The sequence below is a fragment of the Grammomys surdaster genome, unplaced genomic scaffold, assembly GCF_004785775.1.
Source record: "Grammomys surdaster isolate TR1022 unplaced genomic scaffold, NIH_TR_1.0 125984, whole genome shotgun sequence".
NCBI classification, from domain to species: domain Eukaryota; kingdom Metazoa; phylum Chordata; class Mammalia; order Rodentia; family Muridae; genus Grammomys; species Grammomys surdaster.
The window spans coordinates 3,315,290-3,328,257 of NW_021620800.1; the positions used below are offsets into that span (position 1 = coordinate 3,315,290).

The 12,968-nt window shown below is 53.3% G+C and overlaps 1 protein-coding gene across 1 annotated transcript in view; it reads right to left on the bottom strand.

Annotated features, from left to right (window-relative positions):
* Positions 1 to 209: 209 nt before the first annotated feature.
* Positions 210 to 12,968, bottom strand: part of Pepd (peptidase D) — a 136,033-nt gene continuing 123,274 nt past the window's right edge. Inside the window, exons 13-15 of the mRNA XM_028754198.1 lie at positions 4,153 to 4,337; positions 1,150 to 1,341; positions 210 to 753 (exon numbers count right to left, since the gene is read on the bottom strand). Of these exons, the coding sequence (XP_028610031.1) occupies positions 616 to 753; positions 1,150 to 1,341; positions 4,153 to 4,337 (515 nt within the window). The 3' untranslated portion in view covers positions 210 to 615. The remainder of the gene's footprint in view (positions 754 to 1,149; positions 1,342 to 4,152; positions 4,338 to 12,968) is intronic.

The window sequence follows — 12,968 nt, forward strand, 5'->3', positions numbered from 1 at the left end:
GGTAGAATCCCTGGAGCTCAATGGAAGCTGGTGGTAGAGGAGTCCTCTGGATTTCCCAGGCCAGTCTAAGGCAGAAGTCCCAGGGCCTGTACTAACAGTACTGTTCCTGGGAACAGACTCAAGGCTGACACTTGGTGAACCATCGTCCTGGGCCACAGGTCTATGCTCTCTTCTATGATGGAGTAAAGAGGAAGCTGGGTACAAAGGGCCATTTTTAGAAAAGCTTTTATTGCAAATTCCATTCTGCATGTTGATTTTTTTTTCTTTTAGAAAAGCTTTTATTGCAAATTCCATTCTGCATGTTGATTTTTTTTTCTTTCTTTCTTTTGGAAGAAGAGACAAGGGCATCTTCTTCCCTGGGCACAAGAATTGAGTTATGACTTAAGAACAGGATCTTTCTTCAATCAGCACTCTTAAGTTCCTGTCATTTAAGCAAATCAAGATTAGGGATGTGATCCTGCAGGTGAATACAACGCTCTCTCAGAAACAGCAGCAGTGGTTTTGGTAGGATCAGACATGAGCTCCAGGGTCTTGCTGTTGGGGTGCCATGGCAGGCTGGCATCACAGAAAGCTTACAAGGCCAGGGCCCAGTCTCACTGAGTGTCTCAGCTGGGTCTACTTTGGGCCAGAGAAGGGCGCAAGGGCCTTGTCACAGCCTGCCATGCACGATTCGATTTCCTCCACGGTCCGGGGTACACATGTCAACAGCTCCATGCCACTGTCAGTCACTACAACGTCTTCCTCAATACGCACCTGGGCCAGACAGACAGGATGCCATTGTGATCACACTGGCTTAATTTGACACATTAGCGATGCCAACCTGCTCCAGCCTGACCATGCCACCTGGGAGAAGCTTTCTGAGGGATAAGACTAGTCTTTGTGACAAGACAGACTGGTCTCAAAGCCTCTGGGGAAGACAAGGCCCATTGCTTGTAGTACAAGCTTACATGGAGTCTCTGGGACTGGTGGGCATTTTGAAGAATCTGTCTATTGACAGGTGAGTACCTGTTTGGTGACAGCCCACATACAGGGGCTGGCCAGGCCTTAAACACACAGCGCTGTCCTTCCACCTTTTCCTGTGGCAAAGGTGACAAGCAGTGGGGTGGTGGACATTTGGAGAGTAAGAATGTGGGACTCCCAGGTACTCACCCCACCAAAGTTGCGAAAGCGCTGCAGGACCTCTTGGTTAAAGAAGCAGGCTTGGGCAGGGTCTGCCAGGGCCTGGTCCAAGAGGTGGTCTATGAAGTAGATGCCTGGCTCCACAGTCAGCACCATGCCTGGCTCCAGGTGCCTTGCTGTACGCAGGCTTCTCAAGCCAGGTTCATCAATGCGCTCTACACCCTGTAGAGGGGGAAAAGGTGGGGGAACCCAACTGTTAGTCCCAGGGCTGGCTACCAGGGTCACTGCCTCGTTGAGAGGCAGCCAGACAGGATTGGCTCCAGCGCAGTCTAACCCTGTTGGTCTGGGGCACCCAAACCTTCTGCGCTCTGCACATACCTCCGTATTCGGCTACTCTCAGATTGGCCTAAGGACATTGATAATGCACACATGCAGGGCAAGACGGCTGGATGTCTGGCTGCTCGTGCTCTTCTGCAGGTCAGAAGCCAAACCACAGAAGCCAGAAAAGCTTTAAGGAGGTTGCTTGGCTTGCAGGGCCTTCCTTGTCTTTTCTTCCAGGCAACTCAAGTGGAAATGGCTGGTCCTGGTTAAGTCAACCTTTTCAATTGAAGAAGGGACAGGAGCTGACACCTGTACTGGCCTGTAAGTAAGTACCTGGTTGTGTCTAGCCTATACCTGGGCCTTGGGAAACAGCTTTATGGCCATTGAAGGAACTAGTGATCATTGCTTTCTGCAGAGGCTCTGCTCCTCCCCCAGCTTCCTGGGGCACCCACTGGCCTCTGGACAGGGCCTCTGAGCAAGTGGGCAGCAAGTGAGCTTTCTGGTTAGTTAGGGTCTGAGTTTGCCATGCCCTACTTGTGGCTCCTCCAAGGACGCCCAGCTGCTGGAGACAGAGCTGTCACTTCTGACTGTTTGAGGGCCAAGAACATCAGACTTCAATTAGTGGTTCACGTAAGGTAACTAGAAACAGGCTGGCTCAGCCTCCAAGGCTGGGCACAGTAAGGAGGGCTGTGGCTGGGATTTCGTGAGGGTAGGGATGGCCATTGTGACCTGGTGTGAGCAGGCCAGGATGGAGGTGGTGATAGGACACAAAGCACCATGCTGCTTGTGGGTCATGCTCTGGGAAGAACCCTGGCTGGTGTCATCATCAGCCTTACAACCCTTGCCTCTGGACCAGCAAGCTTGAAGGCTCTGGGGGAGGAGAATGCTCCTCAGAAGGGTGCAGGCCTCTGCTCAGGTTGCTCAGATGAGAGGTGTCCTGTCAAGGGCAGGGGCCTGCTTCCTGTCTGCGTGCTGTACTAGGCTTTTGCTCCAGAATGTTTGAGCTGCCCCTGAGAGCCTGTACCTTCTTTGGCATCTCATGCCTTCCCTTTCCTTCATGCTGCATCCTGAGTGTTTGTCCCTTCTCCGTAAGCCACGGCTGTGCAGGCCTGTTGAATGTTGAAGGTCAAGGCCTGACCCAGGTCATGGTTGGTTGGGTTTTTAGTTTGTTTTGTTTTGGCGCTGAAACTCAGGTTTGGAGCATGCTAGGCAAGTGTTTTGTCACTGAGCTTAAACCTAATTGGCCATTCCATCCTGTCCATGGGTATGTAGGGGCACAGCTTCCTGCCACCTAGGAAAGTGTAGGACCATTACTCCAGCTGGGATCAGGGGATACTTTCTATAGAGTTTGCAGTGAGGGCTAAAGGATACCTGTCTGAGCCAACACTCCTTCAGAGCTGTAGCTCCTAGGGTCTGCTAGGTTGGGGATTACAGGCTAGCCTTCCACGGACAGAGCAGAACAGGATGGTGAGCCAGTTTCAAGTGACTCCATGCCTAGGATGGGGACAGTGTGGGCTCCCTCCTCTTTGTCAGGGATGCCAGCTGTGCTGGGGGGGGTGACCATGTCTGCTTCTCTGCCTGGGCAGAGGGCTCACTGAGGCCTCAACTTGTACTGGACTCTGAGAAGAGACCCAGATGTGTCTGTCTGTAGGCCTGAAATAAAACAAATTACTTTTATAGGAAAAGTCATATTTTTTCCACAGTGTTTATCTGTCAGAAGAATAGACCGAGCACAAAGGGCTGCTTACTGGAAAAGATGAAAACAGTTTGCTGCCAATTTTCTTTGGTGGAAAAAAAGGACTTTGGCAACTAATGAATAAGGAACCTCAACTAACAATGTCTGGAAGGGCCTGCTCTTGGCTCCCTGCACACAATAGGATGGACAGAAATTAGGAAATTAAAACTGATTTTGTTTCTCCAAATTTAACTGTTTACACTTGAGAAAAAAATAATTGAATAATAATGCTTCTCTTTTGCAATCTTCCCTTCCCCCAAATCATTCTTAGTGCTTTCAAAATACCCCACAGCCAAGAGGCTGGGTCTAGTCTTGGCTAACTGGCTGGTGGGCCCCAGGGTGTGCCCCAGTTGCACAATCAGCCCCCTGGATGGTAGGCACCAGGCCAGGCTGGGCAGCAGGGACAGGCCCTGAGGGGCTATAGCCACCTGCCCAGTAGGGCTTCTCAGGAGCCCTCAGGCACCCTCTGGGTGGTCCTTTGAGAGCTGGTGGTAAGAGAGGGAGAGGAAGCCCTGTCTGAAGATGCCTTTTAAGCCTTCCTCTCCTTCCAGTGGCCCGGGAGGGGGAGGATGAGCCAGCTAGGGAGTAGGAAAAGGGTCTGCTGCTGAGCTTCTGGAGGCTGAGGTAAGTTTTAAGTGAAGGACATGTGGGGTTTGGTATAACTGCCCATGAGACCTGGCTTCAGTTCCATATCTTTTGGGGACCCTCCCTGTGCACAGATACTACCACAAAGCATATGTCTTGGGGCCTTTAGGGAGAGGCACCTACCTTCAAGCCTGAGGCCTGTGCAGCGCTACTGGGGTACTTCACTCATTAACCCACCCCGTGGTGTCCAGAACCCCAATTCTGTGTATCATGGGGAGACCCATCCCTCCTGTTCCATTATATTCCCAGCAACACCCCCAAAAGAAACCCCAAAACAAACTCACTTTACTCCAGTAAGGGCCAGGCTTGGTGAGGCCACTGAGCACACTTACCTCAGGGTAGCCTCCCACATCGTGCACATCTAGGCCCAGAAAGTGGCCGAGTCCATGTGGCATGAATACTGCTCCCAGGTGGACCTGGAGCATGGCATCCACACTGCCACTCAGGAGGCCAATGCGTGTCAGTTCCTCCAGGTGGATACGGTCAGCCAGCCGGTGCATATCAGGCCACCAGACACCTGTGGTTTAAGGAGGCTGTGTTAAGCCAGGGCTCCAGAGACAAGGGGCCAGTGTGATATAGCCCAGGCTGCCTTTGAAGCTCAGGGCCCTGAGACTGCATAATCACACTGTGGGGTCAAGCTTCTGCCCCTCAAAGCCAGGGGTGGTCTGGTTCTGTCCACCCAAGAGCAGATAGGAGTGGCTCAGGCTCAAAGGAGGCTTCAGAGATTCACCCTAGGCTTTGCTATTGGAGGCGGGACAGGAAAGGGCTGGGGCCCGGGAGAAGGCCCCAAGAATGGCTGACTCAGTCTGGAAACTGCTGTGGGCACAAAGGTTTCTGGGTGAAGGTACAACTGGCATGGCCTCACCCTCTGGTGGGCCTGGATGTCTAAGCCTAGGCTACTAATCAAATTTATCCCTACCCCATGTTTCTGGGGTAAAGGTCATTGTGGAGAGCCTCCTGTGCTGGCTAGTTTTGTGCCAACTTAGCACAGGCTACAGTTACCTTAATCAAGAAGATGCCTCTGTAAGATCAGGCTGTAGGCATACCTGTAGGACATTTTCTTAATGATTGGTGGGGGAGGGCCCAGACCATTGTGGGTGGGGCCATCTCTGGGCTGATGGTTCTGAGTTCCATAAGAAACAAGCCAGTAAGCAGCACTCCTCCATGGGTTCTGCATCAGCTCCTGCCTCTGGGTTCCTGCCTTGGCTTCCCTCAACAAACTGTTATATATAAACCAAATAAACCCTTTCTCCCCAGGTTGACCATGGTGTTTTATCACAGCAACAGAAACCCTAACTAAGACACCTTCCAGGCACATAGCTTCAGGGGCCAGATGGGCTCTGGGCCTTAAGGCTTAAGGACAGAAGCCATCACTGGACTAATAGGGAGGCCCCTGTAGGCCTTCAGGCAGTATCAGGGGCTGTCTTGCCTGCTGTGGAGACCCCCTTCAGCTACTCTCCTCTAGGGAGACCACTAGACAAAGACCCTAGGCCCGGGAAGTCTTCAGCTCTGACCCCAAAGGCTGAGCTTAGGTCACAGCAGTACACAGCAGTACACTGTCTAGAGGGTAGACAGCACAGCCCTTACAGCACTTCCCAGTCAAGTTTAACCCTGTATCTAGAACTTCAACTCCTAAAGGCCTCCCTGCCATGTCCTGCTCTGGCTGAGAACCAGATGTGCCCTCAACTACCCCACACCTTGATCAATGCTGTAAGAGAGGCAGGCTGGGAACCCTATGTAGTTGAAGGCTCTATAGCAGTGGTTCTCAAATCTGTGGGTCTCAATGGTTGGAGGTCAAATGACCCTTTCACAGGGGTTGCCTAAGACCACCCTGCATATAAATTAGTTATGAAGTAGCAATGAAAAGGACTTTATGGCTGGGGTCACCACAACACGAGGAACTGTATTAAAGGTTTGTAGCATTAGGAAGGTTGAGAGCTACTGCTTTACTGAATCCCAAACTGGAAAGGGCCAGGCCTAGAAACTCAGATTGCTGAGCCTCCATGGCTGACAGAAGCTGGGTAACAGGGTCCCCTTCCTTGCCCAAGATGGTCCCTAGCAAGGCTGGCAATATGGGGACTTGAGCAGGTGGTGCAGCTGCAGGGCTAGTTCATAGAGTGCTGTGTGACACATAGCCCAAGTTGTTGAGATGGGAGATGTTTATCTGTCTCTGAGGCCAGGCCAGCCTTCCTAGGGTCTACAGTCTGCTACCAGGCAGCCCTGGGGTGATTCTGGTTACTACTGCCTCACGGACATACATAGCTCCTTGGCTGACCCAGTCTGTACCCTTGTGGATAAGGCCTTAGGTAACTGGGATCCCAGCTGTTATTTGTGCTGTGGACTAGGCAAGCTTTCCTGATTCCCTGAGCCACAGGTGCTGCCTCTGTCCAATAGCCACAAAGCTGACCCCAGAAAGCTGGCTCTAGTCTTGTGTCTCCAGGGCACTCTCCACTAATGATCTGTCACTTATAACCAGCCAGAGTTTCAGCCCTCTGGCCATCATGCTCTAGAAGTGTGAGTCACGTCTGTACCACCTCTGGCTGCTGCTCTTTCCTAGGACCCAAGTGGCCAGGCCTAGAGAGTTCTGCCCTCCCCACTGGCCCTACTCCTGGAGGACTCTTCAGAGACCAGGTTGCCTTTCTGCTCTAGAAGCACACGTTACACACTGGGGCCTTGGCCTTGGTTTACTCTATCCTTGTGGTGGTGTCCCAGCTCTCTGAAGGCATTTCCTCATCCCCAATGGTGCTGTACACAACCTGATAACATCTGCTTAGCTGCTTCTCATGTGTCCTCATCAGAATGGCAGTGTCCCCTGTGACACCAGGACTTGGCTTGGCAGAGTATGTGCTCCTCAGGTTTGTATTCTTGAGTTCAGGTCCTACAAGTGTCTAAAAGAGCTGTGTTCACTCAGCCCCAAGTCAGCCCAGCACAGGGAGCCTAGGAAACGTTTTCCCTGAGTGGGGGCCTTCCTTAGTCACCAGAGCAGAGCCCTAGGAAACAGTCTGCCTCCCAGCCTGGCTTATGCCTGGCTGAGCCTCAGCAGAAAAGGGGCATCAGGTAGTCCCCGTGCTTCATGGTGGCTCCTAAGGGGGGTGTTGGCACTTGCCCAGTCAGGGCCTGGGCCCCTGGGCCTCTGTCTTCCTTGGTTGCACAGCTCTCTTGGCTGTAAGTGGAGGCTTTCTTTGTGCCTGTGTGTGGTTGTGACAGTGATTAAGCCTCCAGTGACTTGGCCTCAGCATTTGGCACCAGTGGTAGTTATGACACCCATAGTTGGGGCAAGGCCCCTGAAATGTGTGAAGGTTGCCTTCCTTGGGCAAGACTGTGGCTGGGCACAAACCACTCCCGGGCTCCTTCCACCCTTGCAGCCTATAGGCACCTTGAAGGCCCAGGTCCTGAACTGGGGGCATCCCTGGATTCCAGCAGGCCCACTCTAGACATTATAGTACCCTTTATGGATCGGGGAATGCTGCCTGGCTCTCCCATTAGTGCTGCTAAATTTCACCCTGGCTTTCTAGAACTGTGCAAAGGTGTGGTGGGCCATGGTAGCAGCATCTTGCTCCCTACTCTTGGGGGAGCAGCTAAACCAGGGTGTCAACAGACAAACCTGTATCCCTCCTGTGGTCTCATCTCTGTGCGTGCTTCCCACCTGCAGGCCCAGTGGCTCACATGACTCTTGAAACTCCTATTCCTCATCTTGGGCCTTTGGTTAAGAGACTTTGTCCAGGAAATCCTCTCTAATTGTCCCTTCCTGGTCTACCAAAGCCAATCCTCGATAGCCCAGCAGGGCAGCGAGGCCTGGTCCTGAGCAGGTGGGGTTTTAGTCTTGCTCTGTGCCTGGCACTTGCAGAGTGTGAAGAGTTAGCAAAGCACTAGCCTTCCTCATGGCTTTTCACCAACTGGAAATACACAGTCCTGAATTCATAAGTGACCTGCACCCCACACCTGAGATCAGAGCACAGGGCGGGGAGAGTACCCTAGAGGTTAGCTCCACACAACCCAGACCTCAGAGAGGTGCTGGTTCCTGTGCCCAGGCTCCGGGATAGGTTTCTGCTGGCCCCGTGCTCCACCTGGCTTCCCTTACTAGCACTCCAGTGGGCCTGGAGCCTGCTGCTGCTGGAGCCAGGAAAGCCTCTAAGAGCTTCGGCAGCATCCATCACAGCCACAGGCTTCCTGCCCAGAGTGTGACAGCCCTGGGGGGCTCCCAAGCCAAGCCAGGAAGGCAGCAGATCCCCCTTGCCTGCCCCCAGGCTCCTTGGTCAGACAAAGAGCTCACTTCATATGTGGACAATGGCCCTCACGGGACGGTTGATGCAGGAGCCAGGCCTGCGGGGTGTGGGAGCAAAGGCATAAAGCCCAGGTCTCAGGGCAGGCCCTGGGAGCTACAGTGAGCTAGCTGCACGGCAGGCCAAGTTGGCATCAGGCCCAGGCCTCTAGCCCGGCCCACCCTGCAGTGTCTCCTTCAGGACCTTGGGGACTCATTCACCCTTTAGAGGGGCAGGAAGCAGCATGTGTCCAGGCTGCAGGCGCCTTGATGCTGCTGCTGCTGAAGTGGAGGCGGAGCCGCCGTATGCATGCATGCATGCTTCCTGAAGCTCCTGCTTCCACAGTTTGAGAGCACACGTGCAAGTGCTTGGAGCTAGGCAAAGAGAGCAGGGAGCTTGCCCTCCATCCTGCAACCAGTGGGACTGGTGGACAACGGATGCCAGGTGGCCCCTGTAGGTCTGCCTCCTGCAAAGAGCACCATAGGGTAACACGAGGTCCCTGTACCACTGACGGCACAGCCTCCACAGCCCTCACCATGTCTAAGGACAAGGGACAACAGGAAATCTAGCCACTTCATCTTGCCCTACCGGCCTGTCCAGGTAGGAGGGGGCCAGCCCCTCTCCCCACACACCGGTCCACAGAAGACATACGGAGTCAGCCGTTGTGGACACTGCCCTGTGCCCCTCTCTACTCCACCTGCTCGTCACCTACACACACACACACACACACACACACACACACACACACACACTGGCGGGGGCGGGGGGTGTTCACACATTTAGGACCACAGCAGCTTTCACCAACAGCAGCTCAAGCAGGATGTTGTGTGGGGCAGATTGTGGCTGTACAGGATAAGGAGAAACTCTGGGTCCTGGGAAGTGCCTGCCCTGGAGCTTGATAGGAGGGCTGAAACGTCAAGACCTAGCTGTGGGCAGTGGCTCATGGCTTTAATCTCAAAGTGATCGGCAGGGCTGCTGACCCTGAAGACACCAGAGTCACTTGGAACTTGGACTCCACCCAACCGGGATGAACAGTGTTCTCCCAGGTGCTGGAGTGGCCTGCCCACCCTGCCCACACTCCTGCAGACTCTCCAGGAACCTCCTGGTGAAGCTCACCCCACCCTTACTCTCTGAGTGACAGAGCATGCTCCTCTTCCTGGCTCAGGACAAGGAGCCAAGGCCTGCATTCTTCAATCCCCTGGGGCTGCTGCTGGCCCATGTGTGTTCTGATCATTCTCGTTCCTGCCTTTCCCCTGGGCGTCGTTGTGTGATTTCCTGCCTGTCTTTATTTATTCTTCCTTGGAAGGTCTCAGGAAGCAGCCGGGCAGTCTCAGCAGGGCGTTTGTCTTGGCTCAGGAGCTGAACCCACAAACCAGGGGCAATTCCACTGAGATGGGCAGGGGGCTGACTTAGCCACTGTCAATTCACCACTATGGTGAGGAGATCTGTCCCCATCTGCTGAACAGCTTTCTGTGAACACAGGACATCGAGCCCTGCAGGCCAGGCCTGTACTGTGTGACCAGACACCCTCAGAGTGTCATAATCTGTGGGAACAGCTGGGGGCTCTGTTCTACCTTCCCACAAGGAATCTTCAAGCCACCAGCATGAGCTCTCCTAGGCCAGGTCTGTGTCTACAATAGGCCAGCATTGACAAGAGTGGGTCTTTAGGGCAGCTCTGCCTCCTGTGGTCTCTCCATAGGAGCTGAGTCTGGATGATCTAGTCTAGTGACTGCCCCAAGTACTCTGCATAGTGAGGAAAGGTGATCAAGTGGGTTAGGTATCCAGCCAAAGGCTTCTCTGAGTGCAAGGGGGGTGCCTGGCTTTGTGAGCCCGGCCACTTTCTGGACAACTGGAGTAGGCTGAGTTGGCCAACCTACTCACTGGTGGTGATGGCCAGTGCCAGCAGGCTTCGTAGTGACCAACACTCAGTAGCTTAGAGGGATGGAAGCTTGGTGCTTCTGGATGAACAGATGGAGACACACTGCTACACGGACAAGCAGGACTCCTCTCTTCAATTTGTCCACTCCTGAGGCCTCGCCCCCGCTTCAGCCTCCACTGTGGCATATGGCAGACAATCCTGTACCCTTCCTTCTTGTGTGGAGGTGGGGTCTGAAGAGCCTGCTCCACGCTCCTGTGATGGCCACTGCATCATCATCATGACACGAGGGTGGCTGGGCTCAGGTTTGCCTTGGGGCTGTTAAACAGCAGGCTCTGCTCTGACTAGTGGGAACAGCTTTTTCTGGCCCAACACCTGCATTTCACTGCTGCCTGTAGGGATTTGAAGATAGCACCCAATATGACAAAGCCACTGCCAGCTTAACCCGTGTAACGACATAGTTGTCTGCAGAGAGTAGCTTGAGGTTAGCGTCACAGACACTGGATGGCAGAGACCCCCAGCACTTATCCCGGGACTGTGTGTACAGTGGACGGTCCTCAGTGGGGAGACGGCCCAGTCCTTGGTGGAGTGGCAGTAGTTACACATCATGGGAGACAACATTCCACCTACCTTCCCAGCTAAAACTACACCTCTGAAATACTGATCACTTAAACAGTGAGCAAAATGAGCAAAAATGCTTGCCTGTGGAGGCTCCATGCCCCTTAGATAGCTCTGTCCCCTAACTTCAGTTTTAAAAGGGACATAAGAAAATAAGTCTTCAGCTACAGGTCCCCCCAGGGCTTGATCATAGACCTTACCACAACTGAGAACCCAGGTTCTTGGACTGTTCTGAGTCAAGGGGCTGTGAAGGCCACACTTCCTGTGCCCTAGAAGTGCCCTGTTGAATCCTGAGAGACATGGTTGCTTTTTGAGCTGCCATGCCCTGCAGCAGCCCAGGTGAGCCAGTCAGTACTGCCGCCCCTCGTAAGACTCTGCTTTCAGATTTTCCTTGTTCTCTCCTTTTAGGGCATATTGACTTTCTGTCCTGGACTCGTCCATTTGTCAAGCTCTGGTTCTGCATGCTGAGTGAGGATGCAGGGCTGTAGGGCTGGCTCCTGGCTCCAGTGTCCTCCTGTCACCACAAATCCCTGCAGCTCCTGGCCTCTGATGGGAGCTCTGAAGGCTAGTCCACACTGAAGGGCTGTGCTCAACACGGCTCCTCAGAAAATGACTGATATTGAGGTCCCTTCCCTACTGAACGGGGCCCCGAGATCACAATGTAAATCATTCCAACAATGGGAAATGGGGCCACAGGGGACTATTTAGCCAAATGCTGAACCACCAAGTTCTGGGGCTACAACACGCCACATCCTGGGGCTTTTACAGTTCTGGGGAACAGGATCATCTTTTTTGCTTTTCTTTCATTTTTTAAAAAAATCAGAGCACCATGGGATGTGCAAATCTGGCCACCAGAGTCCTTAGAGACACTATGAAAATCTAGCTTTCAGGCCTCCTGTGGCCCACCACAGACGCACAGCTTTTTCTTACCACTTCCAGATCACAAAAGAGTTGGATGGCTGCAGCCAGCTCCCTGGCCCTTCAGAAGAGTGTGGATGCTTGGGACCAAGAGCTGGCAGAGCCTGTTCTAGAGTGGACACTGTAGTAGGATGGGGAGCTACCCTGCTGGTTGGGGTACTAGGAAACCACAGGGGCTAAAGCCCAGCTTGCAACTAGCATGCCACTGGGCTGGGGCCGGGGCTTGCATTCTGGGTGCCTTGGGCCCCAATGTGTTGGGGAGATGTCTGGATTCTCCCTACCCAGGGAGGTCTGGGCTGTCATAGGGCCAGCTGCTTCTCTGAGATGAGGTGCGAGCAGGGAAGCAGGCTTTGAGTACACCGTACCTTGAGCTAGCACCACAAGTTTTCACCTTCAGCCCTCATAGGGGCCTCATATAGAAGGAAGCTGGGGTCTGGATGCCAGGGCAGGCCATTCTACCTTTTTTGGGCCTGTGACCATCCAGTGACCTAACCCTGCTGCTTATAGGCAAAGATGGCAGAGGCCAGTGCTTCAGTGGAACATCTATGCCTGGGGTGGTGTAGGTGAATCACCAGGTGGGAGACAGAGGGGGCAAGCTACCCCATGGCCAGATGGAGCCTGGCTGCAGCAAACAGACTGTTAGGTAGTGTCTAATAGTCATGTGTCCTTAGAGGGCCTGGCCTGGGTACACAGGGTGGGCTCAAAGTGAGAACCCAGCAGGGCCATACATAGCCCTAAATGCTCCCCTACAGTCTGAGGTACTTATACAAGGCAGACTACCTGATGCTACTAGGTGAGGCAGGCTGAAACAGCCAATGCCAGAGTTGTAACTCAATGCTGTGGGTACCAGATCCCACATTTCAACACTATGGGCTGGGGAGGAAAGTAGATTCATCGAGTAGCATGACCAGTTGTTGAACTAGGACCAGGAGGACCTGGAGGTCCCAGAAGAAAGGCTATAAAGTTGGTGTCACTGTTTCCCCTACAGAGAACTGTCATCCAGTGAGATGCCATGGGTAGAGTTTCTGGGGCTCTGTAGGTTGTATAAAGGTACATGGGAAAGACCATATAATGGCAGACATACAGTGAAATGTGGAGAAGCTGGCTGTATGAAGAGAGAGAGAGAGAGGACACCAGGCCCAATACCACCACCGGCACAGGGACAATGATCATAACAGATAGCTAACTCATGCTTGGTGGCCTTAGGTACTTCCTACCATTCAGCTTAGATCCTATGGAGTGCTTTCTCCCCACATACAGGCAAAAACCAGTCCCAAGGAGTTGCTTCATGACTCAAGGTCATAGCCTCTGAGTGAGGTTTAGAGCGTCCTCTGGAGTTCAACCAGATGTCAGGTTCCAAAGCTGGCCTGGACTTCCCTCAAGTGGACTGTTTTGGGATAAGGCAGGGGACATGTTGCTGTTCCAGTGACCAGCGTGGGTGGAGGGACATGTACGGAGATAGGACTAGATCAGA